General features: G+C 45.0%; 1 protein-coding gene and 1 long non-coding RNA gene across 3 annotated transcripts; one reads left to right on the top strand and one right to left on the bottom strand.

Annotated features, from left to right (window-relative positions):
- Positions 1–25: 25 nt before the first annotated feature.
- On the bottom strand, positions 26–27,498 carry LOC113564151. Of its 2 annotated transcripts, none has more exons than XR_003407825.1 (3): positions 27,474–27,498; positions 23,452–23,625; positions 26–115 (listed from the first exon to the last, which is right to left on the bottom strand). It is a non-coding gene; the product is annotated as an uncharacterized LOC113564151 (long non-coding RNA). The 2 variants fall into 2 exon arrangements; XR_003407824.1 differs by having other exon boundaries at positions 27,200–27,492.
- On the top strand, positions 3,833–4,953 carry LOC6541664. Its single transcript, XM_001969815.3, has one exon. The coding sequence runs from the start codon at positions 4,034–4,036 to the stop codon at positions 4,802–4,804; it is 771 nt and encodes a 256-aa protein (XP_001969851.1). The 5' UTR covers positions 3,833–4,033; the 3' UTR covers positions 4,805–4,953.

The raw sequence follows: 27,498 nt of genomic DNA, 5'->3' as shown, positions 1-27,498 counted from the left end.
GCAATTCCCACGGCGTACAAAGGTGCTGCAGTGGGCTCCCAGATGGAGCTGAGCTATGGGCCGCGAATCCTTCTGGCTTCTGGGCTCAGTTTGAAGACGTTTGGCTTAGTTTCATCTGCAAGGAACAGGAGTGGCGATAGTCATTAAGTAACCAAATGGCAGGCCGCACAGGAAATCGAAAATAAAGGCAAGCTGAAAATATTTATGTGGCTATGTTTGCGTACATTCTTCGGCTCTTGCAATGAGAATTTCAAAGTCAAGGCTACAGAAACATTTTCGCATTTCGGTCTCCTCTTCGCAATCGCTTCTTATATGTTTCCCCATTTATTTCTTATTTTGTGTGTTATTTTTATTATTTCTCCCCCAAGTGCAAGTGTGAGTATCTGTGTGTGGCTCTAAGCCACATTCGTGTATGCACGCCGCGCATGCGCACTGCGCAGTTCGAGTTCGCACTGCTGGAAGTGCCGTCCGTCGTCCGTCGTCCGCGGCGTTGTTGTGTCTGCCTCCAGTCTGCCAGACGAGCGCAACAACAACTGCCGAGTGTCCTGCCTCTGGAGGCGACTCGAGTGGCCGCCGCCGCCGCCGCCGCCGCTCGCCGCTCACTTGATCGTTCTCAAGTACAGGGCTGTGTCGAAATTTTCGGAGATTTTCGGCACTATGCCGATATAACACTGGCCATCATTTGGAGGGAGGAACTACCTTTACTTTGTACCACATGGCATGTAAAGTGCACTGTACTATAAAGTGACCAAAGTATCTTTACCTATTTGGGCATTGGACTTAAGTTTTTTCCGAACTGATTAAAAACCTTCAACCCTTTTGTTAGGTAGCAAACTGTTACTTCCCTATGCTTTGAATTTTTAAGCGCAACCAAGTAGTGCTAAGCTGGCCAAAAACATGCCATACATACTGGTTCTGCTGCCAAGCTTCTTGCTGTTGTTGCTACTGTCGCTGAAGTCCAAATGGATGTCATGTGCTGGCCAGCGCAGTCGTGGAATTCAATTTTGAACAAACTCGAACTGGAAAATGAAGTAAGGCAAGATAAGGCGAAATGAGAGAGGGAAGGGATGCAACTTGTTTGGCGAGGCAGACAAGTCCCAGACATGTTCACATGCCATTAGATGCTGGTGCGCATTTTTCTGGTGTATCTCACGGATTGTGGCAATTGCACAGGGTTGTCACCTGCGCGGTAGAGTGCCTGGTAATTTGGGCAGGGTTCAGTGACCCGCCACGCCCCACCCACACGAGGCACTAATACTCTCTTATTACGCCAAATTCCGTGTAAAGTGGGCATGACTCGCCGAAAACCCCACCGTCATCCAATGCGAACTGTCCAAATCGATCAGCCTTGACGAGGGTCCAAGTGCACGGATGCGGTGGGGGATTGGAGGCGGAAGGGTCCAGGAACCACTTTTCCAATAATACTTGGCCCCACAATTGTATTGCAGAAAGTCTGCGAACTAAGCAGGCAAAAAAGAAATGACATTTTTTCTTATTAATCAAATTAATGCACATTTATCTCTTGGATAAACATCAATATTTTGCCAGTGTTTTTGCCAAACTATTTCGAAGCGTCTTCTTAAATATCACCATACTATAGTAAATCCTTATATTTAAAATTGAATGGTATCTATATCTAAACATCTGTTTAGATACATTGTAAGTATAGCGACAGGGCTTTTAGCTTAGTAAATGTTACAGTGCAATTTTAATTACAAAATGGAGCCCTCGAAAACGACACTATAATACCAGCTTTGGCGCACATTTCAAAAGTATAATGCCCAGAGAATTTGTGGCCTTCACAGAAGAGCCTTCCTCGCATCCGCACTTGCAGCTCCCCAGTTCCTGCACTTTGAGCCTTCCCTGCAATTAAGATTTTAGGGTCCACACCCAACGAGCTACGACAAAAGAAGAGCCAAGGAGTGCAGGGTGGGGAAATCTGCGGTCGGAGTTTTGGGGCTTGGGGCTTGGGGATTGGCCTGTGGGCTGGATTCGACGAAATATTTCCGCTGCCGTCGACGGTCCTGCATGTTAAGTGCGCTTTATATTAATTTTATAATTCATAATTGCATCATGTTGCTCACATTTCTGCGCCAAAACGCAATGGAATTTAATTAAGTTAACCCTGCAGGTGCCGACGGTCCTTTGTGTGCAGTTTTTTATGTCCAAGGCACCAGGTACCCGGCTTGAATTCTGATTAGTCACGGCCATCAAAGGGCACAAACTTTTGCTCAATGTGCAAACAATATGTTTATATATTGTTATATATTATTTATGTACCACTGCGCAGTTACAAGGGATATTCTGTAGCAATTAAGTGCAATAATATTGTTAATATTAATTCATATTATTAAATAAAATAATATATTATTTAATATATGAACTCTTTATAAGTTGTGTTTCGGGCACTTAGAATGAGCCTTTGAAATAAGTAAAAATGGGTTCCGGAATCTGGGAAGCTCAAAAGGATGGCCCACATTTATAAAGATTTGCTAGAAAGTACAGACTTGGTTTGAGTTGCGTTTTGATCCGAACTCCGCCACCCCCTGAGTTGACTTTATGGCCAAAATGGAGGCTGCATGCGAGCACATCGCCAACCAAGTGGCCATGGGATGGATGGGGGGCAGGAAAGCGTCGGGATGCCCACAGGCATCGCATGCTGAGTCAGATGGGAGTGCTCCTCGCGCATTTGGGCGAGTGGAGATGGAGATGGCGATGCAGATCGAGGATGGCGGATGGCGGATGGATGGACATGGACGCCTGCACTTATTAATGCTTAATAAATGGCATTTCATTTCTTATTATTCCCGGACTCGGGACGAGACGTGTTGGAGGATTTTATTGCACTGCCTTTTGCCGACTGCAGTTGTTGTCGTGTTTAATGCGAGTCGATATATTGGCCATGACTAAGGATGCATATGCACGAAGGGCCTGGCCTGGCCTGGTCCCAGTTGGCCCATTCCATTCCATTTCCAGACGGACTCAGTCCGTCGCTGTGTGCTAAAGTAATTATTTCATTTGAGCCAACAATGAGGCTGCAACTCTGAGTGCCGGCCAAGTTCGTCGAGATGGATGATTGACGAGTGGAAATTAAAGAAGCTGGCGGCTGCAACTGTCCAGTCCGGTCCAGTCCGGTCGTGGCCGGTCCGGTCGCAGTTTCAGTACTAAAACCCGCTGCTCAATGTCCGATCCGAGCAGCATCTTTTAACGACCAGCGTCCGCTTTTAAAGTACTTGGAATGTAAATGAAGCGGGTGCAACTCCACCTCTTTTACTCCACTCCACCCATCATCCGATCCGCCGTCCAGCTCCATTTGCCCCGTTTCGAGGTCACCGCTGTGGTCGTTGCACCCACGCGCCATTTCCCAGACACCTGAATGCTCTCACCTCGATTTTGTATGCAAATTACTTATTATCTCTCTTTGGGAGAGCTTAATGTATCAAGAAGACACCACACTTAGTTGTCCCATTGGGCTAGAACGCACGTGTCATACAGATACTTAGTTGCGAGCTTCAAGTTTAGTTTTAAAACATGTGTGTTTAAACATATACACCAAATTATAAGTTGGGAGTGACGCGATTTTCTAGATTATTCGGTACTAGGCCAAATATTGATGACCACGAACAATAATGATGAAGACACTACATTGTAGTGTTAATTCTAGTATTTATTTACTAATTTTTTTTAACTAACACCCAATATGATTTAATAAAAGAAGGCAGAACTATGAGAATCATAATCTCCAAACAATTTTCAAATTCCGCGCCTTGTGGTTATCGGTCTATCAACATGCGCAACGGCACTCTGGTATTTTGTGGTATTTTTCAAGGTATTTTCAGATGCCTGCAATTCGCTAACGCGTTGTTCACATTACAAAAAAGAAGAGGACGCTGATTATTTTTATCATTGATTCGATTTTTAAATCAGCAAAACAAGAAAAATAGCCGAATAAGGAGCTTGCGCGTGCCCGAAAAGTGTGGGCGAATTGCAGAAGAGCAAGCACATCATAACCAGTCGTCGTGGAACCGTGGCAATGCAGCAAAACAATGCGGCTTCTGGCGGGGATGCCCTGCTCCCATTGCGCGCCTGCAGCACCGCGGGCTGCAAAGTGGCCACCGTGGTGGAGAAGACGAAGAGGAAGTGCTCCCAGTTCGTGTCCGCACCGTACATAATGCCCAAGCCACTGGTCGTCAATGGGCACACATCGATCTTTCAAGTGGGCGGCGAGATGGCCAAGATGGGCGACATACCGGCGCTCTCGAAAATGAGCGGCGGTGATGGTGGACAGCTCATATACCGGATAAAGCCGGGCACCCATGCCCATGTCATCAACTATGTGCTCATCGACGAGGGCTCCGATTCGCTGGAGAAGGCCAGATCCGGCGACCAGGAGGCCATGCGCCTGCTGCTGGAGTCGCAGCGCGACAGCGCCGTCTCCAAGTTGCAGAAGTTGATAGCCAACCATAAGGCAGGTCCGCCCTCGGGCTTTGTGGCGCATTCCTCGGTAGTGGCGTCACGGCCAGTGGCCTCCGCCTCAACGCCTGCCAGCACTTCCGTGGCCACAGGCCATGTGACCACTCCTCAAATCCATCCGGACTTCTCCATCGCCAGCGTGGAGGGTTCGGTTCCTTTTACTCGCGCAGTTCCGCCCGCCGTGGTGAATCCTTCAGCTCTCGCTCCCGCTCCTTCCGCCCCTCCCACCGCTGTCAGCGCAGTTCAAGCCGACTCCGTGGATCGCCTACAGGCGGAGCTCGTTGAGCTGCGGCGCACGGTGGCGCGCTTGGAGAAGAATAGTCGCCGCTAGATGACCGACTCCGCTTTGCGAAGGGATACTTAGGTCCAGCCAAAAACGCTTTGGGCTACTTCAAAGCGCCCTACCCTAAATAAATATATATTAATTTAAATCTAGGCATCTGACACATTGTTAATTCAAATAAATTATGTACTACGGTATTCTGTGTTCCTCTGTAAAATAATTTTCTTAAAGTGTATGCATGTTATAAAGTGTATGATGTATGATTATTTCAAAAACTTGTGAGGAATTGCTGTGCTTATAATCATGTTAGATAAGCAGATCTACATCAACTTAGGAGCTGCTATACAAAATAGTTAATGTATGAATATGATATAGCACACAGAAGACATTTTCAAACCATTAAGACTAGAAACACAAAATTGTTTCTTAAAAAATAGCTCTGCTTATATGGAAGTCCTAAATTTAGCATTGTGGTTCTGCTTAACATTACTAAAGTTTAATTATGCTTTATAAAAAGCTATCAGCTATCAGGCAAACATAAAATGGGCTAAATAGATTTAATGAACCACATAAGCTTTGGCCGTACGCCTGTTCCCAATACCCTTGCCATGTCGAAATCATATCAGTTTCGAAAGGGATATTAGTTTCTGGCAGGCAAACGGCCCCAACATCAAAGCCCTGAGGCTCCATGTGGAAGTGCCGCGGCGCAGACCTGTCCAGTTTCCGATTCCTGGAAAGGCTCTCCGATCCCCAAGCCCACAAGCCCACAAGGGGGATAAGCCAGGGGCATCAAATCCAAATGGCCAACTGCGCTGTTTACTCTCGGTTTTAGGTAAGTAGTGCGCACCTTTGAGAGGTTGCGATGGCTTGCCCCATTCCCTGATCCACTAAAAAATCGCCATTTTTCGATGCTAACATTTTTTATGTTGGCAGAAAGTGAAGAGCCCACGTCGCGTCTTAAGGAGCCGTAAACGTGGCATTTTATGTGTCATCGACGGAGGCGGCGGTGGCGGTGGCGGTGGCGTCCTCACTCTCGTTCCGGTCGCGAAAACCTTGCAATCGAACGTAAATTAATTTTTATTGCTTGCAAATGCGGCGACCGTCCCGAGTCGGCCATCAAATTATCCAGATCCCGATCCCTGCCGCATGGAGGTATGAAAGGTGTCGCCATGGATGTCTGTCAATGCTGGCGGATCTACATGGGCAACACAAATTACTGCAGCGAAGGATATCCTTAAATCAAGTGGATTCAAGGATTTATTTGCTGAGAAAACAATTTTAAGTGCAGTCTGAAAAATGTATCTAAATATTCAATTATTGAGATACAGATTTGTTTGTGTTTTTAAAGAAGCAAGGACACATTTACTCCCTCTGTATTCATGAAAGTTACGAGTTTGTGTCTGTGCAGTACCATTCCCTAACAAAATCCTTGAAAAACGGACTCCCAACCAAGAGGCAGAGATGCGTTTGGTTTCAGGGATAAGTAAACATATAAATTTATGCGTGTTTGTATAGGTGGGCAGCAGGTACAGGCGCAACTACTTAGCCGGCGGAGATCAGGACTCAATTGCGGGGACATGGCGGTCGAATCAAATTCGATACGCCAGCGTGGAGCGCGAAGATGCAGCAGTGATCCTCGCCGGGGTTGTATAAAAAGTAACGAATGTGCGCAATAATAAAAATCATTAAAATAAAAATGTTTATGAGAAGGCATAAACACGACTTTATGGAGGGAGCGAGAAAGGAGCATATGGAGTTGGGACACTTGATGGCCGAGATGGCTGGACAGCGAGTCACCTGAGGAGCAGAGGATCGCGGCACGAGGGTGTCAATGGGCTGAAGTAGTAGTAGTAGTCGGAGCACTCGGCGAGGAGGAGATCGAAGGGTCCTCCGCAGACACGAGAGCCAGCCGGTTGGCTTTTTGGGATGCTAACTCATTTTGGCGGCGGCTTCTGCCGCGCAACTGAGACCTGGTACCTCGTATTGGCCTCTGGCTCCAGCTCCAGCTCCACCTCCAGCTCCAGCTCCAGGAGATCGGGCTTGAGGGCCGGGGGAGCAGGCGCAGGCGCTCGGCTCAAAAATAATTTGCAATTTCTTGGAAATACTCACTTTTGAGCTGCCTGCGCGAACTTCGCTGCTGTCGTCGCTGGCGCAGCTTTTCAAGAACCTTTAGTGCACAAAAGGTGGCGGCGGAGAGTGCAAAGCGCACTGGGAGAAATTCGCAGTAAGTAGACAAACTTATTTTTTGGTTTAACTCTTTAAAGGGAGCAGGTGCTTTCAGTTTCGAATTTAATCGAGTATCTTTGTCAACAAAACTTTTCATCTGCCACTTTCATTTTCCTACATAACTCAATGCGGATCCAAACAGTTAAAATAAATTTAAAAAAATATTTGTTAATTATAGCAAACGCACCAAATGTACCTATGTTATAATAGACTAAAATAATTGGGTAATGGTTGGGTAATGCGGACTTATAATAGAGTTTCATCAAGCAAAAAAGTCCAATGGTTGTCTTTTTTTTACGCCCAGTAAAAAGTATATCTGTTTTATTGTAATTTGCTTTTCATATTTAGCAACATTTAAAATGGACTTTAAGTCAGCTTGCATTTCTCTCAGTGCTGGGAGGCCAGCCGAAGTGGCCGTAATGAAAATTAAAATACGAAACACTCAGCCAAAAGTCGGTTTGGTTTGCTTGGACTGCTTGGACGGTCGGGCGGGGTGGAAGTAGTGGGGAGGGGAGGGGAGGGCAGGGCCAGGAGCCAATGAGCGGTACAGGGTGTCCCCTGGCTGTGGAGCCCCCGCTCCGGTGCCCCTTGGGAGGCTCCAACTGGTGAGTCGCTCGGTCGGATTGCTTGTCGTTATCTTGTCATGTCAAAATGGTCTTACGAAAATGTATCTTTTGTATTCCAAGTGCAAATGAGCAGCACAGATACAAAACAACGTGGGGATAGCCCCCAAAACCCCCCTCGCACCCCCCACGCCCATGGACAGTGGTCAGCATTTTGTTTCGCGTCTCTTTCGCTCAGCTTCGATTTTTATTTGTTTTGCTCACTCGCAATTTTTTTGCCTTTATTGTGTTTACTTTTTGCCGTCGCCGCTGCCTTTTGGCCGCAAATGCTTTTAAGACTTTAAGACTTTTTAGTTTGTAGTTGAGCGTACAAATTTGTGGCGGAACAGGATGGGCTTGGGATCGGGATCGGGATCGGGATCGCTGTAGGGATCGAGTATCTGTGTGCTGGCTCAGTGCCTGAATGCTGAAGCTGAAGTTGAAGCTGTATCTGAAGCTGAAGCTGATGATGACACAACATGAAAAGGTAAAGCACGCTGAAAAATATTAAATACGCTACGTCGCTGCCTCTTGACAGGGGACGTAAATTTGCTTTTGCCAGCGCACCCCTCTGATGCCCCACACAGCCAACGCCCCTGCCCTTTCTGTCTCCTGCCCCTCGTTTAATTGCACCCGAGATCGGATGGGACTTGGCAATCTGGGCTTAGGCCTGCTCAGGATCGCGCGGCAATTAAAATAGAGTGTAAGTTAAGGATGCATAAAACGCTCATCTTTATGAAGCCCAGTATTGTCATTCCCACAACGACTGCATGGCGTTCTTTGGCAGCTTCGCTGGCCAGGATGTAATGGCCCGATTTGCCAGTGGCAATAATGCATAGTTGGGGTTTCATTGGTTCAAGGAATTCAGATTTACAGATAAGTGCCTGATTACTTTACCTGCGAAGCTCCTTTGAAATGTCTCTGCCCTTCTCTGGAATCAACTTTGCGCAAAGTATCTACAACTTTATGTTCATACAGAAAATTGGTTAAAAAATTCCCAGTTTATCTGAGAAATACGTTGAACTAATAGAATTGTGCTTGTAGATGCTTTTTATAAAAATGTAACATGGGCATCCTTTTTTTCAAAAGGTAGTAATGGAAATGGTTTAATAGAAATTCATACTCTTGTAATATATATCGTACTCATGATCTATGTATGCCTTTTTTGAAGGACAAAGCCTTAAATTTGAAATGTGTCAAGTTGGCGAGCAAATGAATGAAGTTAATTAAATTTTGCCTGAGCAAACGAGCGAGTATCCATTTCTCATGTGGAGTCAAAATCAAATCTTGCATATCGCCGCCCCCACACAGACTTGCCACCATAACAAATCCCAAAACTAAACCAAAAAAACTAATAAAAAAATAAATAAGGAAAAAGCATATGTGAACGAGTTTAGAGGCATAACTTGCTCCCATTTCCCACAATGGCCCAATTGTGGAGTGGGGCAAAGTCGGATGTGCACTGCGATAAAAAACTATCATAAAAAACTATCTTGAATATTTGGCAAACTTAAAAATGAATTATTTTTACCAGACAACAGGCGAAGTTTTAATAGTTCAAATATCCTCCATTTCGAAGTTTGCAATTGTGTATCTTTGAGTAGGGGAGCGTTTCGCGCAGTGCCCCACAAACCAGAGTCAACAAAACGAGCAAAGTATCTTTCCTCCGAGGAGCATAACAACTTGCAGGGCCTGTCATCATCGTTCCTCGCCATCCCATTCCCATCTTCGTCCTACCGCATTCTAAGTTCTATTGGCACAAAGACCGAGTTTCGCTTTGCGGTTCTTCGCTTTGACTTTCCCATGTATCGCTGCGCGAGTGCCTGTGCAGATACAGATACAGATACAGCATACAGATGCGGATGTGTCTGTTAGATACGCTCCGCACACAGATGCAGCGAAACTCGTTTTGCGATCTGGGTCCGCGAACAGAGATTATAGGACCTGGTACTCCCAGCGCCCCTCGGCTCCACCACTTGGGTAGCGCCTTCTTCAGCCGGCATAGTTTGCATTTTCAAGGTCGATCTGCCTGCCCTGCACATGTATCTGTATCTTGTGCTGGTTGCTTCTGCAGAATTTCGCGTGGATATAACTATATCTCTGTATCTCATGTGGTCTAATGAGCCCCGGCTGATGCCACAAATCTGCTGCCAAGTAATCTCAGTGACCGACTCTTTATGGCTGCGCTCATTGCAGCTCAAATTTGTTCGGACATTTACTCCTGCCGAAATAAAGCATCTTTTTTATTAGCCCGGAGCTATGTGAAATCCGAGTCAGTACAAGCATGTGTGGAGGATTCCTTGCCTGCATGGTGCAACATTTCGCGCTGCAGGCACTCGGCTCCTCCTCCTCCTCCGCCTCCCCGTTCCCGTCATCGTGTTGCCCGTTTCCTGTTCAACGCGGCTGACTCACTGCCTCCGAATGCGCGGATACATGCCCTTCGCCCGGATCCCACCATACCCATTCATCCATTCGGTGGCATTAAGGCCGAAGGGGTTCGCCTCCATTATTTGGTAGCTGGAGCCAAAATAATTGTGATTGCGCCGCGAACTTATCCAACTTCTTGCAACATTATTCATGCATTTCATTGGAAAACTTTGTGAGTAATTTCGACCACGAGCTGGGAAATTGCCGGTAAAAACTGTGAATCAATGCGTAATGTCGGTGTTCCGCCAAATCCATTTTTTTTTTGCTGAAGATGTGGCTTATTGGTTCTGTAATTCAAGTTAGCTCAGAGTTACACTTGTTTTACTAACAGATTTTAGTTGTCCTGAAACTTATGTATTGTTGGAACTCAATAATAGAAAATCCGAGAAATGCCCACCATTCTTAGCCGTAATATTTGTTAGGCACGCGTTTTCTTGTGTCGCATGGAAACAATTGGCATTTATCGCATTTAAATACTTTGTCCATTTGTGCGACTGAATTGCACCCCTTATCTTGTATCAAGTGGAAAATTTACCATGAATTTTAAAAGCCTGCCGCTCTTATGCAGAAATTACAACACTTGCTCAGATGTGGGACAATTTGTTAATCTAGAAATGGAAATGTTGGCAGGACGCACGTCCGAGGATACGTGGCGAACAAAGGACACCGACGGTATGCATTTGGACAATTGCAGTTCCCAGAAGCGAAGGACAACGGGGGCGGGAACCGAGTCCTGCATGCAACTATCTCGACTGCGAAATCACGTTCGACAAATGCGATTTGGGTACTCCAGTTTTTCCCAACTATAATTGGACCGAGCGATCGGACAGCACCTGCTGATTAGATTCACGATCATGGGCAGCCACAGCGATTGTGTGAAAATCCTTTCCAGTTCGGGGAATTCCCCAAATTGTTGCCGAAGTAACTTGGTTCCAACAATAAAACACGTTCGTTTCTCGGATGTCTTCAAACGGTGCAATGAACTTTCCAAACTGAGAAGAAATTTCGACTTTTATTCAAATTTCTTTAGTGGGCATTTATGGGCTCCGAAAGGCAACCATATGGATAATAATAATGAGCGAAATAAGAAAACTGGAAATAAGATAGAAAAATGCTTTGCGATCCCTCCGCACCACACAAATGGGCAATCAAACGATATTTAATTTTATACAGAGAACATGTCTCCACCGAATCTCGTAAAGCCCCTCCTCCCCATCCCCATCCCCATCCCCATTCCCATCCCCAGCATCCGCCACTTGGTGGCTCCCCACCTCCGATTAGCATAACATCAACTGGACTGGGACTTGGATTTGGAATTGGAATACAAATGAGAATGGGAATGACCGCGGATGGCAGAACCACAGCCGACCACGAATTCAAGAGATACTCTCGGTCCAATACATTAATTAATAACTCCTATGAAACTAGCGACAACACATTATTTATACATTTCGCGGTTTACGTGGCAAGACACAAAGAATGTTCCACAAATGGAATTTGGCAACGGTTAGTGCCTTTGTTCAATGATCTATTGCTTGGGTCCATTTCTTTGTTAGACTTGTTGGAAAGGAATCGACTTATGCATTGGAGTACAAACTGTTTGCCTGACCTAAACTTAAATTGATTCACCCGACCCATCAAGTTTGCTCTAGAGACCATTCGCCACCTCCACACCATTATCCAAGTTTAGTGACCTTTCCTTTGGGACTTGAGCTTTATTAACAGTGCCATATATTTTCCATTTTAGTTGTTACTTAACAAGAGTTGCAGTCAAGTACTTAATAAGTACAAGTCTTATAGGGCAGCATAGACTAAAGTTAAACAGAAAATATAGTGCCTTAGTTCTATGAGAGTTTGTCGAATGAAAGTTTAGCTAACAGTGAATTGAAGATTTGATTGGTAAAATATTCTCCGTCTTTTACACCATTGCCACTTTACTCATTACCATAGAATTTATCGATTTCCTCGTCTAGGCGCGTTGTCTTTGTAGTTGGGAATCTTATTTTTGATACTAGCATTAAACCCAAAATTTACATAATTTGATCGAGCGGTACAGCAATGGAGATGCATTTTTTATGACCCTCTGCATTGGATCGAGGCTGGGAAATTATTACGAGGAAAACGATACCCGACCAACAGATTTCCCCCGTCACCCATCTGGTCACAAAATAATGAACAAGTCGCTTTCTTTCCATCTCTCCATTTATCTGCAGGAGGATCTCGGCTTTATATAGTATAGTATGGTATGGTAAGGTATAGTATGCCAAGACTCCAAGGCGAATGGTCGAAGAAAGAGAGGGACTAGACAAATGTTATTACCAAAAACGAAAAACGAAGACAACGAGCGACCCCAAAGATCTGTGACTAAATTTATTCAAAAGCGATTCGAAAAACGTCGCAATGCCGCTGTATCTGTCTCCCCTTTCTTCGTTAATTTGAAACAGTTTGATACTTATGTGCGGGGCCAATGAAGTGGATACCCGTGCAGCCAATCCAAAAGGTAATTCTAATACGTGTGACTGCCATTAGGCAAAAGTACTTTGGAGAGCCGCCGCCGCGGCGGAGACCCCTATCCCGATTCCAATCCCTATATTTCCATCCCGAGCAGCCTCATCTCCATGGCCACGTCGCCTGGTGCCCCTCGCTCTGCCTTCCACTTTCTTTCACCTAAGATTTATCGCTCCGTATTTGTATTATTTTTAGTTGGCTTATGTCAGCCACAGATATAGATCCCACTCCAGCCGAATATTTTCCTTCAGCTGCACGCATTCGTACCTGAGATAGTTAGCTTTTTCATCTGTGACATCGGTATAATTTATTGGATGGGGGAAGACAAATGCCTAATACCATCGTATATAATATACTTTAATAAATATGTGTGCAATATTAATTGTAGCTCCGTTATTAGATAATTTACTACTCAAATTGAAAAAATATTTTGAAAAAAGAAAACCTCACACATTGCATGTTTTTGCTAAATATTAAACACTCATAATCACTTGAACTACATCTAAGATCCGTATTAGAAAACTAGTTTATTTTGGTAACCATAAATATTCCAATCGCTTCCAGTTGGGCACACAAATTTTCGCGGGTCTTCCCGTTTTGTAAACCGATTTCAAGCACGATACCTGTACCAGTTTAGGAATTTTTGTCATTGTACAAAAACAGACTGTGTCTGTGACTGTATTACGGAATGTATCTGAGTTTTGTCTCAGGTTCTGAATTTGTGTGAGTGCTAGTCTCCTACACACAATAAGCAGACAAACTATAAAACTTGAATCAAATCGGACAAAACAAAAATAAAATTTTATTGCATTCCAGCACTAAAATCGTTCGATCGTTCGGTGCGTGTGTGCTTATAAAGTATCTGTATCCGTGAGATACCCACCTCGCTGGGAAGTGTGCAAAGAGGCTGAAGCAGCAGCAGCAGCAGCCTCCGATAATTTCAGCCTGACTTTCGGTGATGTCCCCTCTGTTTCATTTTTCCCTTTTTACTTTTCCTTCTTTTTGTCCCACTCAATCGGAGTGTTTGTGCCCCAGTGTGTCGCCATGTGCGTATGCCTCCTGCCCCAAAAATAAAACTCTTTGCCTAATATTCCATTAACGGGCTTATTAAGGCAGCACGTATTGCTGCCAACCCACACAGAAACACAGAAACACAGATACACATGCAGATACAGATGGACAGTCACAGATACAGATGTGGCTACACAGAGAGAGTAGTTTAATAAAAAGGTACTGATGCATAAATGGGTGCTTGTATCTAAATTGATCGAATTTGGGGACACACACAAGACGAAAACCGGGGCAAGCAGATGAGCAACTGGAGAAGAAAGAGGAAGGTTGATTGGTAAGGGAGTGGGCAGCAGAAAGAGACGCCGAGTGTACTGGCCAGGTAAAAATTCCCGCAGTTGAAGGGAACTAAATGAAAACAAGTAAGATCGACGAGTCAGAGAGCTACGACTATCGCATACCTATTATTACACAGAAATATGGTTTAGATGTATCAGAGGATATTTAAGGGAGATTTTGTTTAAAGTTTTATGTTAAAGTTCTATAGTCTTACAGAGAGATACTATTTAATACGCTAAGGTATAGAATAGGCTTTATAGTAGTACGATTTCGGGTATATAAATTAATTGAATTACTGACACCAAATATGTATCATATTTCCCCAAGCCTAATATACCCAAACCTATAAAGTACACGGTATACAATATACCACCGATGGGACCGCGATTCTTTGACTTGAAGCTGGACAGCGACGGCGGCTGCGGCTGCTAAAGCAGGTACAATTTTATAATTTCGTTTCGTGTTTAATTAAAGGTGAAGTTTTAGAGAAATAATAAAGAATTATCGAGAGCCGGGGCCCACTTCGAGCTGCAGATGAGTCCCAACTCACACAATCAAATCGAACATTGATCGTAAAGCGATGAGACGGGTATTGGGAACCCAAAAATACGGTTTTCCTTCTTACTTCGACTTGGACTGCGACTTCGGCGATCATTATGCCATAAATAAAGATTCGTTCCGTGCGATCTGGGACCAGAGCTATGGGAAACATATATCCATATCATATAAAGCATTTTTATTGCGCCCTGCACATAAAACGCTCCCCATGCCTAAGCCCTTTAACTGCGTTCGGGCCATAATTATGGCTCGGTTATGATTAAAGTTTAGTTGTGTTGGCGTGTCTATGTACAAATCAAAGTTCGGAAATCGCTGGCGTATAATTGCCCAGGGCGGTGATCGAATATCAGTCTAGAATACTGACGTTTCTAGTCCAGTGTATTAAAAGAAAGCAATTGCTGTAATCAATCATGTGGCTAAAGGTCTACAATAATATTAGACTGTGTATATTTGAGGAACAATGAAATCCAGCTTGGAGTTTGGCGTGCTTTATAAACAAAGCTGAGTCTAATTTATTAAAAACAAATTGAGCATCATCAAACGAATTTCGGGGATTTGTCAAATTTTCAATTTCTCAAGCGAAAATGTTTGGACAGGCTAAATGACAACGCTTGTCAAAATGGACAGCACAAACTAATCATTTCCATTCGAGCGGCAGATCGGCGAGGAGAACGCGTGCCAAACGTCCGCCCCTCCCCTCGAACGCTCCCCCTCTCCCTCCACCAGCCACATCCCCTTTCATCATAGAACCAGCCATGACGACGATGACGCCTCGCTGCTGGCGAAGATGACGATGATGACGGGGCATTTGCGGACAGATCCGCTGACTGCGGACTCCGCCGCTTTTCCATGATAGTTCTTCCTGGCTACCCGTATCACTCAGTTCACCCTGCAATTGTCATCAATTTACTAGGTATCTATCGTACTCAGTAAGCTAACCTAATCGGAGTCATTAAGCCATATTTGTCTGACTCAAATTAGCAGCGAAGGTGTGCCATCTTTACTCTTGACCATCTTGCCGAGGTGTGCAGAAAAGAGCTGCTCCTCGGAGTTCAAGAAATGGTGCTTTATACATTGATTATTGATCAGCAGAGTGATGCTTTCGGATTAGAATGTAATGCCATGTGTAACTCCTTCCAGGCACGAGCCTCGGCGGTCTTATCGGAGTGGTAATCGGGCCACAGTTCGGAAAATGTGGCCGGTGGAGTGTCTGCACTTACGGTTTTATCGCCGTGTGGCCTTTCACCCGGCGACCCAGTGACGGCCCGGAATGAGCTGCAAACACTTTTACGACACATCGACATGGACGACAAGGGCAACAAACAAGTGGGCAAACAAGAGACAACCGGCCAAGACAATTGGGCCCAGCCGTAGTTAAATCGAAAGCAATAAAATTCCCTAATTGTTTTTCGCCAAAGCAAACAATTGAGATTGAGCCAGGGGTCGAGGCTAATTGATTCACACTTTCTTTTTGGCTGTAAAACACGATGTATCGAGTGGCGGAGGCCATGAAGTGCTCCTCTGCTTTATGGCGTAGATCAACAGTGATTAAATCTTTAGTGCCCACACCCAGCCAGTGACATCCCCGGGCTCTGGAACCTCCCCGCCCCCACGGAGGCATCACCATTGTGGCAGCTTAATTGGCCCAATTCAGTGTCGCCAGGCAAATCAAATACAAACTGGCCAGCAAGTACTTAACTATGATGGCTGGGAAAAACAAATGGCTCGACTGAATAATAGCTTCGTTTGTAGGTAAGCTTAATAGAAGAAGGAAAATGCAAGATATACTAATATACTTTAATATAAAAGTAGTTCTGGAATCCCATGAAGCGATCAGCGATTTATGCAGTAAGAAGGCATTTCAAGTGATGTGAAAACAGTAACCCTCGACCCCTTATGTGCCTTTTGGAGTTACAAAGGGATCGGTGGCCAAGAGAATGTTTTCTTTGAGATTTTCCACAACCTTGCCACTGACGAAGGTGCTGATGAGGCACCTACGACAGCCAGACTTCGAGGGGGCATGCCGTCGAGTTAGACGAGTAGATAATGATGTTGGGATGTCAAAACATCTGAATGACGACCGCTGATAAGTCGACTGTCAGGTGACGGACGGCGCGTGAGGATCCCAGAGCCACTTGTTGCAGCGCATTATTTCGGCTTTGTTTTGGGTTCCCAATTCATTATTTAAATGCCGATCCATCTCCAGCTCAATCTCGGCCACTTGACGCACGCACGGTGGCTCCAAAGGATTAGCTGCATTTAATAAACGGCAATGACGCGCCGGCTTCTGGGACAGATTGGTCTTTTCTGTGCATCCATCGCCCTTTGTGAGTCGGCAAACAGTGGGTTCCCAGGCCTGTTGACTTTTGGCACCCACTGCAGCTTAGTGTCCCGCGGGCTCGAGGTGTGGAGCGTGCCACATTGTGTGGCACTCTTGGGGGAGCTTGCAACGGCTGTTCAGACAATGGAGCCTTTCCATATGCGCCGATATGGATAAGGCAAATTGGTAAATTACTACATTTCAAATATAGAAGAGCTTTGCTTATAAAGACGTGCAGCCCATATTAGTTAGGTTTTAAGTGGATGGAGCTGATCCTATTAATTGCAGATCCCATTAATCACCCGCCGCCGCAGTTGGCCAGCTCACTTCCCTTTTGGCCACCAATGGGCATTCTTCTCGAGCGCTCTCTTCCCGGCATTTGAATGTCGTTGGGCGTGGACGTCGCTTATAGACCCATTACTCAAGGGCCGTCGTGGCCAGAGCGCCGACAAATCCATCAGCAGGCCCAGCAAAAGTGGTCCGAACCAAACTTGGCCAGATGCGAAGGCGGCCCGGGGCAGGTTAAATAATAAACGAATTACGGAATGTAAAATAATTCATTTAAAATGTAGTTTTTCGGCCGCTCTCGGGGCTGTAAATGCAGCAGTTTTCCACTGAATTTAATTAGCGGCCTCGGCAAATTAACGGAGGTGGATGCGGTCGCTTGGACGCTTCGCTGGGTTTTCTTCGACTTCAAATTCCTCACTGCCTCGCTCGCATTACACTGGAAGAAGTGCTGCTGTATTTGTCGTGCCCAATGCAATGCAGCATTACCATAATCAATTGTAGAACATTTTATCCTGAGCTCAAAATGCATAGTTTCTTCAAAGGAAGCTTGAATAGTGAATCTCTAAAGGTACACAATATTTGTAGCAGTGCATGAAAGTTTCCCAGTTTTTTCGTTACTGATCGTTGCACAAACTCCCCCACACAACGTCTTCCACAACTTTTTCGGCTATCGCTGCTCTAGCATCAGTCGGAGTGGCCCAAGTGAATTATTTAAATTAATAAAATATGCTAAAATGTGTTACAAGTGTGCGAGAAATATGTCCGTCTGCATATGCTCGGCTCCAGCGTAATAGATCATATAATTAAAAGAATTATGGGGGAAACTCCGCCAACAACAATTGCTCTCGGCTCGACAGACACACAAACAATGGCAATGATTTTCCAAGATGCGTGTGTGGCTCGTTTCATCCATCCGGTCAACCACTTTTGGGGCTAAAAGCTGAGGAATGGTAGTAAAATGATTTAGGGCCAATTGAGGCGCGAGTTTTTCTATTATTTCGTTGGGAAAGTGTGTTCCAGTTTTGAGCCCAGCTTGCAGGCTAAGCGATTTGCATAATTTGGAAATCATTTGGGCCAAAATATTTGAAAGTATCAAAAATATGAAATATACATGACGAAATTAGGCATTCCCCAGGAAGGCGTTGCTCTTCTTAATCAGTGTGAAAACATCTCCAAGAGACTTATGGAGATATATTGTAGGATCTAGTAGAATGTGCGCAAAGGGAAAGTTGGCCAAATGAAATATAGAATTATGCAGTTTTGAATAGTGTAATCGGATATTTCTCCAGGCAGTGGCAGGCTGCAAGTCCTCGGATATTTGCTCGTCTTGATTATTGCACTACATACATGCACTTAAGTGCATTGCTCGGCATCAGAAACTGATTTCCTGACAGCGCCAGTGAAATATAATGTTTCACTCGGCATATTTGCAGTGCATATTTGACGGGGATATATGTGTGTTTGCCAGTCGGAAGGAGATCTACTTGGGAGGCAGGAGGATGCGACAGGACCTCCTCTGCGCAGCGCAGCCCACTCGAGTGTGTGCAAACAGAGCCAACTGGGAAAGTGCCACTAATTACAATTCCCACACGCCGCCCACCTCTCATTTTCGCCGCAGGCTGTCCGCCGCATTTGCATCCCTGCATCCCTGCATCCTTGCATCTCTGCATCCCTGCATCCCTGCATCCTTGCATCCCTGCCTCCTTGCATCTGCTGTGCTTGCAAGTGTTTGCCTTTGGTGGAAATGACGGCATTTGTTGACCGGCCTCCGCGGATGGTTGTGATGATGCTCACCGACGCATGTCCTGGATGAGCCATGTATGAGGTCCTTGCCATAGGCGAAATATTTGCTTTGGACTTCTGGCCAGATCCTGGCTCGCATATCGAGTTTCTGCGGTGAACAACAACTGACCTCTGCACTCGTCGTCGCCCAGGGGAAATCGATTGAAGGCAAACTGTGACACGGAATATCCATCGACCGTGACCACGGTCGGTGACTCGCTCGATGATTTCATTTGCGGTCTATCTACCTGTAGTCCTGCCGCCCCCCTACACATATTGAAATTTCAACAAAAACTATTTACCGACTACAAAACGAGCACGCAGAGTGAAAGCCAGCAGCAACTGTCCCATTCACACGCACCCGGTGAAAATCGAAGAACTCTGGGCGGGGGATGAGGCCATTTTCCACCTGCGCCGGTGGTCACCGTCAACGTCATCGCCGCAGAGTCGCGCGGACAGGTGGAAAGCGCTCCTTGCTCCTTGGCCAGTTTTCCCACCTATCGTCGGCTCTAATTCCACTGGATGGCATACCTACATACGTCTGTACATGGCTACAGCCAGCGAAGCGTCCAATTTGAGGCCATTTAGCCGGCAGCCCAATTAACCTGCACTCGCATCTCTGGCATTCTGGCCAATTAATTATGCCCCCTTCCGCTCAAAAGTGTTAATAAGAGGGCGGACTGGGTAATAAACGGGAAGTACACCCAAAAGTGGCAGTGGACGGCATATTAAGACATTGTTTAGCAGAGTGTTTCGTTACTAACTTGACAAACAAACAAAGTACGAAGCTTTTGGCTACCTTAAACGTTAAGGCTTTATTCCTTTATAATTTTATTTAAATAAGACGACATAGGAGTTTTCTCGACTCTTTATTAATACTTCTAACTTGATTTATAAATTTATAAATATTAAGCACCGCTTAGGAGCTCTCTTCCGCTTTTCCAGTTGTTTGTAAAAGATCAAGGCACGATGGGTTTATTTAATATTTAAACTGGCAATCACTAGAACACCCAGCGGACTTCCGTGAAATGGAATTTAAGAGAACTGCATCATTTCTACACAGATTGAGGGTGACTGCAGTGCTGCCCGCCAGCGGAAGTCCTTCAAGTTGGCCGGCCAACAATCGATATGGCTTGGAAATGCTGAAAGGCGCTTGGCAAGATTGATGATGCTTTAGAAGGCAGCGATTCGCATGAAATCCATGTGGGCACTACATTATTTAGGTACACATATATGTATATATGCGAGAGCAATTTGCCATGCAACCAAACAATTAAGCTGCGAAATTGGTGCGCTTGCGATTCCCGTTTTCAGGCAGATCACCAGGCCACCAGATCTTCCGAAGCTCAGATGCTCAGTTCGCCAGATCGCCAGATCTCAGATCTCAAGCTACCAGCCAACCTCAATTAATCTCTTTGCCAAAAGCCGACCGGACTTGACCCGGAGCTGGGCTCAAAACTTGGCTGGCTGGCCAGAGCAACCACAGCTGCACAGCGAAACGTCACACTTCAATCAGACAATAAAAATATTGAAATGAGGATCCAGAGTTGTGGCCATCCATAGCGTCCACTGGGAACTGAGAAGCGCGGCGGCGGCGGCGAAGTAAAAACGAATTTCGCAGAATCATTTTAAATGAAGTTCATTTTTCGCCGAGCGCTTCTCAGGTAATCCGGCAAATGAATAATTGATCGAGCCATATAATTAACGGATCCACTCAATTGCCAACATTTTAATGCAGCCCACAAAGCTGCGAACAAAGCGAACTCTATCTGAATAGTTATTTATATCCGTTCCATGGTCACCCAAATCTCATGTGCAGTTTTCATTATTCTCAGCCACTGGTTCTGGCGGAAGCCGAATCCAATACGATTTTTATGCCCTTTAAGCCAACTAGTTGTGAAACATTCGCAAATAAATAAAATTCAGCTTTATCATAAAACAATTTTGCAATTTTTCAGAACTCTGTAGTGCTATAAGATAAATTGCGGGTCGTTTAAAATAATAATTCATTTCAGGGTATTTAAAATGCAATCATATAGCAACTAATAGTTGCCCATCTAGCTAGCCTTTATAAGCCTTTTTTTCTGAGAAAGCTATGATAGACCACAATTTGAAACCCCACATCAAGTTCACAAAAATATAATTGATAATTTATTCAAGCATAAGTTGAAATGTAATTTCTTGGGCTATTATTAAGTTGATTGCTCAACGTCATGGACCCCAGGGCAGTGTGTAGATACAAAGATACACAGATACCGATACAGAGATACAGATACAGGGACAGGTATCTATGCGTTAGGCACCTGTACCCACGGGCATGTGACATTGCTTCGTGGCTCCACTTTAATTGGTGGCGATGTAGGGGTTCGGGATTGGTTCTCCGTGCTATCAGGTCATAGAATCAGTTCTTCGCTTCGATCGTTCTTTGAACTCGCCATCCTGACATGATTTATAGGTACTTTGGCTAGCTCTTTGGCTCGTTCCACAGTGCCCGCTTCAATGATCCCATCTAATTGAACAGAACTTAGTCAACCTCTAATTTATGGTTAAATAACTCCGTCGAAAGCGTTGGGCATGCAAACTGGTTTGCCAGAAGACGCGCTCGCTCCTCGAGCTCGATTAAGTAATGCCGCGATGATTGTCCCCACCGTGTACTGGTTTTTGCGTATTTACGGAAGTGTTTTGGCCACCTGGCTCCGCCCCAAGCCAATTGCCGATCGGTCATTCGGACGGAACCAGTTCTTGGCTCTCACCTCTCATTTCCATGCTCGGCCACTTGGCCATCGTCACCTCGTCAACGTCATTAGCCAGTCGAGGCTCTTGTCTTTCGTTCCTACCACAGAGCAGATTCATTTACTCCACTTACGCTACGCACTTCCTAGAATGGCGTACAAAGCTAAAAACAAGCTGCCAACCCTTTACCTGATAATAATTAATTACTACAACCCATCAACACTAAAACCTCGACTTTGCATTCCACAAAATGATTATTGCTATAAGTCTGAAGATATTTGTATGTACATGCGTATTTATATACAGATATTTATAGTGGAAAAGCATAGGAATGTATGCAATGTTGTTAATTAATTGTTATATTGTAGTTTCGCTAATAAACACCTATTTAATTAGAGTTAATCTCATTAAAAGTTACTCTATAAATAAGGCGTTATGGCTACATTTTTTAGTTACTTTGCCATTGCTGTGTAACAATACAAATGCAGAATAATTATTTAAGTGTATTTTATTTTATAAATTAATTTATTAGGCGACAGGCTCAATAGAAGCTTTTAGACAGATATCGCAGACTCAACGGATATTAAGATATAGATAGTAAACATTATACGACGAATGTTGAATTTGCCAAGCAGTGAGATTTTTTTGGCTTTACTCTAAGAACCGTTTTATCTATGGTGTAAATACGGAAATACCCTTCGCATTAAATCCGTGTCCCGATCCTAAAGGAAACTACTTTATAAAGGACGCCGTGCTAAAAACATTTATAATATCGAGGAGATTGTTTAAGTGCTAAAGAAGGATAGCCAAGTTATCAGTATACAAGAAGTATCACTTCGCATTGTAGATCGCATTTGATGGTCAGTTAAAGTATTTAAGGCTGAATAATATTTAAGCATTCCCGAACCCGTTTCCCATTAATTTGCTTGTAAAAATAAGAATATTCAAGCAATTACAGTGCGAGCGATAAATGCTAATCAAATCATCTCATCACCTATACTGATTTAATTCGCCTTCAATCCGGCCCGGAATCTGACTAAATATGGATCATGATCTCATTGGTTGTTACTTGCGCACAGCCAGTGCCCATTTCAATACCAAATCGACTGCCAAACTTGCGGACCGCAAGTAGCTTCAGCTTGGACTTCGAGCTAGTGTTCGACTTCAGTTGCCAATTTAGTATTTAGTGACAAAACACAGATAAAAGCGATTCAATTTGAATGTTGCCAGCCCATCCGCCTTGAGCTCTCCGCACACACGAGCTTCACTCCCCTCGAAGTCCCCCCGCGCTTTTGGCCATTCTCCCTGGGCGCGTAAGCTGATCTAAGCCAAAATAGTAAAACCTATTAAAAATTATTATTGTCCCGTCTTCATTAAGCCAGAGCCACAAAGCCACACCGAGCCAATCGAGGCGAAAATACGATTCCGTATGCATAAATTTCGGTCGCCGTTGCTGAGATAGATATTGAACTCAATGTGGGTACAGTGCGTTTCATGGCAGGAAGCTTTAAATGAGATAAGACCACTAACGGGAGATTCAATATACCTAAGTAATATATCATTTTACATAGACCACCATCAAATATTTTAAAACTAGTAATAAGTTACACCAGCATTTCGAAAGTACTTAAGTTCCGAAAGTTAGATACCTAATTATTCGCTGCCTTATAGTTTTGCAACGTACTGTTGCCGAGCATGTGTATTTGTGCACAAATTTATAGGCAAGTTTTGTTTAAAATTCGTACTTTCATGAAATTTATTGCTGAAAGCGCGATAAAGTCGAAAAGCAACTACTAGACAATACAAACGGCTTCCTATTTACATAGAAATCTTTTTCGAAAAATAAATGGCAATATAATAAAAACCCATATTGAATGGACTAATCAGAGTGGCGTTCTTCTTACCTGCTGGTCGCTGCTTATTGGCTCGCTTGTAACCTGGCTAGAAGATTCTCATCTCTTTTGGCCGACTGACGTAATGCTCACTGGGAGATCGGGACCAACTTTCACACTATACGACGGCGATCATTACGCGAATTTTGGCTTAATTAATTATTAACAGCACCACTTGAACACTTTCTGTGATGGGGAGGCAAAAATGAGGCACCAGTCCAAGCAAATGGGCTTGAGATACAGATTGCGCGCAATTATTATGCAATCTTAATGTAATATACATTTAAATAGTTAGCGAACTAGTTATCGCCCAAGCTGATTGAACTGCGTGCTTTTAATGCTAAGGGTTTCCACTTTGATTAAGGACTAAAACTGGGTTTCCTTTTATTTCAAAGGATACAACTAGAAATTTCTGATTTAAATGCGGCTGGGAAAAGGAAAGTCTTGCCCTTTGAGCAGCAACCCCCCGATCCACATTTCTTCATCATTTGCAAATGTCCAAACGTGGCTCAAAGTGCTCAAGCGGCGCACCGCCAAAGGAGTTGGCCAACATGGCTTTTAGCATAATGCCGCGTGCCCACCTCTAAGATGACGGGCAACAGCCTTTCAGCACTTGGCGCGGAAAATGGGGAAAACTAGAAAAGGGGCGGGATGCGGAATGGGGGATGGGGTGCCTTTCGTGTAAACACTACAAAGCCGCGTGGAAACTATCTGAGCGTCGCTGCCAAGTTGTCACTCGTCGCTGGGAAATGCAACTAAAAGCGACACTAACCCAATTTCTGTAGGGCCTAATAAAATTATAAACTTTTCACCAGCCAAGCCGACGACGTCGACGTCGCCGTCTCGCGAGCAGCAAAACAAACAAACACACACACACACAGAGCGGAGGTTAGGGGGCGTGGTAATTGCTTTGCACCAGCTCCTTACATCAAGGAGGCGGTGGGCGGTGGGCGGTGGGCGGTGGGGCAACCTCTTGAGGCTGGCGGGGCAAACATCAGCGCGCGGTCACGACAAACGACAGCTACAACGAGTTCAGAAGATGGTAGCCAGAATTTTGCAGATACGGGAAAAAAGCACTTGGCCTCCTGCTGGGCGGGAGGAAGAAGGGAGCAAGAAGGGAGGACGAAGGGGCGGCACAAATAGGAGCAGCTGGGGGCGTGGCGAATGGGAGCTGCGCCAGAGGAGCGGCTCGGCTGAAACAATGGGCATAAATGCATGGCTCTGCCACCTCTTCAAAACGGGGTTAATAAAGTTGCGCATGGCAGAGTCTGAACAGGTCGGAGCCAGCACTCGGAAAAAGCAATCCATCACGGGGCATGAATAAAACAAGGTTGATCAAATATTCTTGGTAAGTTGCAAGCAGTATTTTTAAGTGCAGCATACAAAAAATCTCAGCGTTTGAATTTGTACAAATCCAAAACTAGATACTCCAGATCTGATAGTCTATCTAAGATCTATGATGTAAAGGTAGGTTGGTAAGACATTTATAAAAGTAAACTTCCCGCTTTAATTGCAAAACTAGCGCCCGGTTTTGTGCAGTGTACAGCCAGGCACCACAGGAGCCGCAGCTGCAGCTCGCATGCAATTTGTGCGGTAAACAGAGTCCCGTGGTCGCCACCGAAGGAACCCGTACTAGTCTCCGGTCCGGGCGGGGTGCCCACTGGAGTGGCAGCTGGGAGCAGTGCCCTGCAGGTGGAGCAGCTGGGCAGGTGGAGCTGGGCGCCTGGTGCCGCTGGAGGTGTCGCTGCCCGTTTACTTTGCCCTGGATTTGCTCAGCTCTTTGCGGGTGTGCGTGCATGGGACTAAATCACTGGCGGTGAGCCCATTCCTGGCCAGAACTTTTCATTTCGAAGTCAAATCCATGGCGGACCTGCCTTTATTTGGCACTGAAGCTGCGTAGGCAGTCGGGAGTCAAGGCTAGCTGGATGCCAGAAACTTGACCCATTTGGCAGGGATTGCGGTTATGGTTGTTATGAGGCTGACTGTTGCGTAATGCTTTCATCATTTGAAATTCGAGTCATGCGGGAATAACACGGGAAAGTCTTTCGAGGATGAACTGCATACGGAATTTTGGGGCCTGTCCATTAATTAGAGTCCCTTATGTTCCTTTAAAGTCCATGAGTTTCGGAAACAGTTTTAATAAGCAAATAACATTGCTCAATTTCATATAACGCTTTGGAAAACATTAATAAATTTAGTCAAAATGTTCATTTATTAAAAGTAGCTCTTTTCCTTTTACTAAATTGAAAATATTTCGCTTGGTCTTTTTGTTATATATCAAAATCTGCTAAGCTGCAGTCTTAATTAATTATAGCAACTGCTACCTATACAGCAACTCACTTTTATAGAGATTTTAATGATGTTTGTCAATTAAACATGTTCTAAGCAGCTTAATTATACAACGCATCAGCCAGCACATATAAAATCAACATTCGCCCGAAATCTGGTGACATTTAAAGCACAGTTGTTACGGCTGAGTAATCAAATAGTGCACATATCAAATTTAATTGCAGCGAAAGCACATGGACACAAACAAAATGGACCCACATTCGCCAAGGCAGTTAAAGGTTTTTCTTTTTGCATTATTGCAAATACCAAAGCCACTTGGCAGCATCATTGATTTTTCTTCTCCGGCCTGTGCTTTCCCAGCTTTCTTTCTGCTTTCTTTTTGGCCCAACATTTTTGCTGTCTCTCTTTATACATCTTGTATGCCGTTTGTTATGTTTTCTGGTTTCTTCAATTTTGTTTTCCACAGCTCTGGCTGTTGTTTTTCCAGCCTTTTGCCCGTTTAGGCCAAATTACTTTGGCTGGGGAAGCACGTGCATGCAAAGGATATGCCACATACAGCCACGTACATGTGTACATATATACACAGATATATAAGTACGAGCACGAGTACGAGTGTGTATATAAGGCTCGCCTGTCTTTGGAGCGACTCCTGCCAGCTGCTGTGGTGGCACAGTTAGCAACTCTGTGCCTTTCAGTTTTTCGTCCTGCTTATCCTCCTATTTTCCTTTTTTCTACAGAGTGTGCGTGTGTAGTTGTCTCGCGTGCCACACAATCAAAAGCAAATGTTGTAAAGGGGGCTGGGGGCTGGGGGCTGGAGGGGGCGGGGACGGGGCAAAAGGATGTGGGGTAACTGAACCGGCTGCCACAGCCCCTCGCAACGAGGGGACAACAATTTAATTTTAATTGCTGGACTTTTCAGGCCGCCAGCTCTGCTTTGCGTCTCCAGCTGAAAGGCGACTCAAAATCGATCATACGCACCGTGTGCCGCTGGATGCCCCAAACAAAAACAAGGCACCAGAATGGGCACAAGGCGGCAAGAGCAAATGGGAAAAAATCAATTTGTATTAAGAATGAAATTTCGATTTGCGTTCGCTTTTATTTGACCACGAATCGGGGTACAAATAAAATCCAGCAAGATATGTAGTGCTCCCTATATACACACACACACACACATTCAGTGTTTTATGTGCCCCAACTGAAGAGTGTGTGAGTGTGTGAGTGTGCGAGTGTGTCTGTGTAGGAGTCCTTTTACATAATTAAACGGCGGCACGCGTTGACTGGGCTTTAAACCAGCGGGGAAAAAGCAAAATCAGCTTTAAGGGGGCACTGTGCCCATTTGCTTGGACGCAGCACAAGGACAAGGAGGATGCGAGCCACTCGGCCATGATTTCCCCCGAGCTTTGTTCCGCCTTCCACTTATCACAGTGCCAGGATGCCAGGATATATCTCGATATCGCTCTCACACACTCACTGCAGCACTGACCAGACGCGGGCTCGCAGGATCACAGGATCACAGGATCTGGGCATCAGAGCATCAGCAGCCCTGCTTCAGCCTATCACTTTTGGCCTGGCTCCGCGATTTCGCTCCTCGGGAGCTGGAGCACTGCAATCCTGGCTTCCACAAACACACGGCCACTTGCACTACCACAGACACAGGCACAGACACTTGGGCAATGGGGCACTTGGCACTGGCACTGGCACAGACACAGGCACAAACACACACGACAATCGCAGAGAGGACTCACTCGCAAAGGCGAATCGCTGGCAACT

Source organism: Drosophila erecta, unplaced genomic scaffold, assembly GCF_003286155.1.
Source record: "Drosophila erecta strain 14021-0224.00,06,07 unplaced genomic scaffold, DereRS2 tig00000055-arrow-pilon, whole genome shotgun sequence".
NCBI lineage: Eukaryota > Metazoa > Arthropoda > Insecta > Diptera > Drosophilidae > Drosophila > Drosophila erecta.
Note: the sequence above shows the minus strand (reverse complement) of the source record. Positions and strands in the feature narration are given on the sequence as shown.

Bases quoted from the DNA above. Each gene is read 5' to 3' on its own strand.
- LOC6541664 (XM_001969815.3), top strand. From the start codon at position 4,034: ATGCAGCAAAACAATGCGGCTTCTGGCGGGGATGCCCTGCTCCCATTG.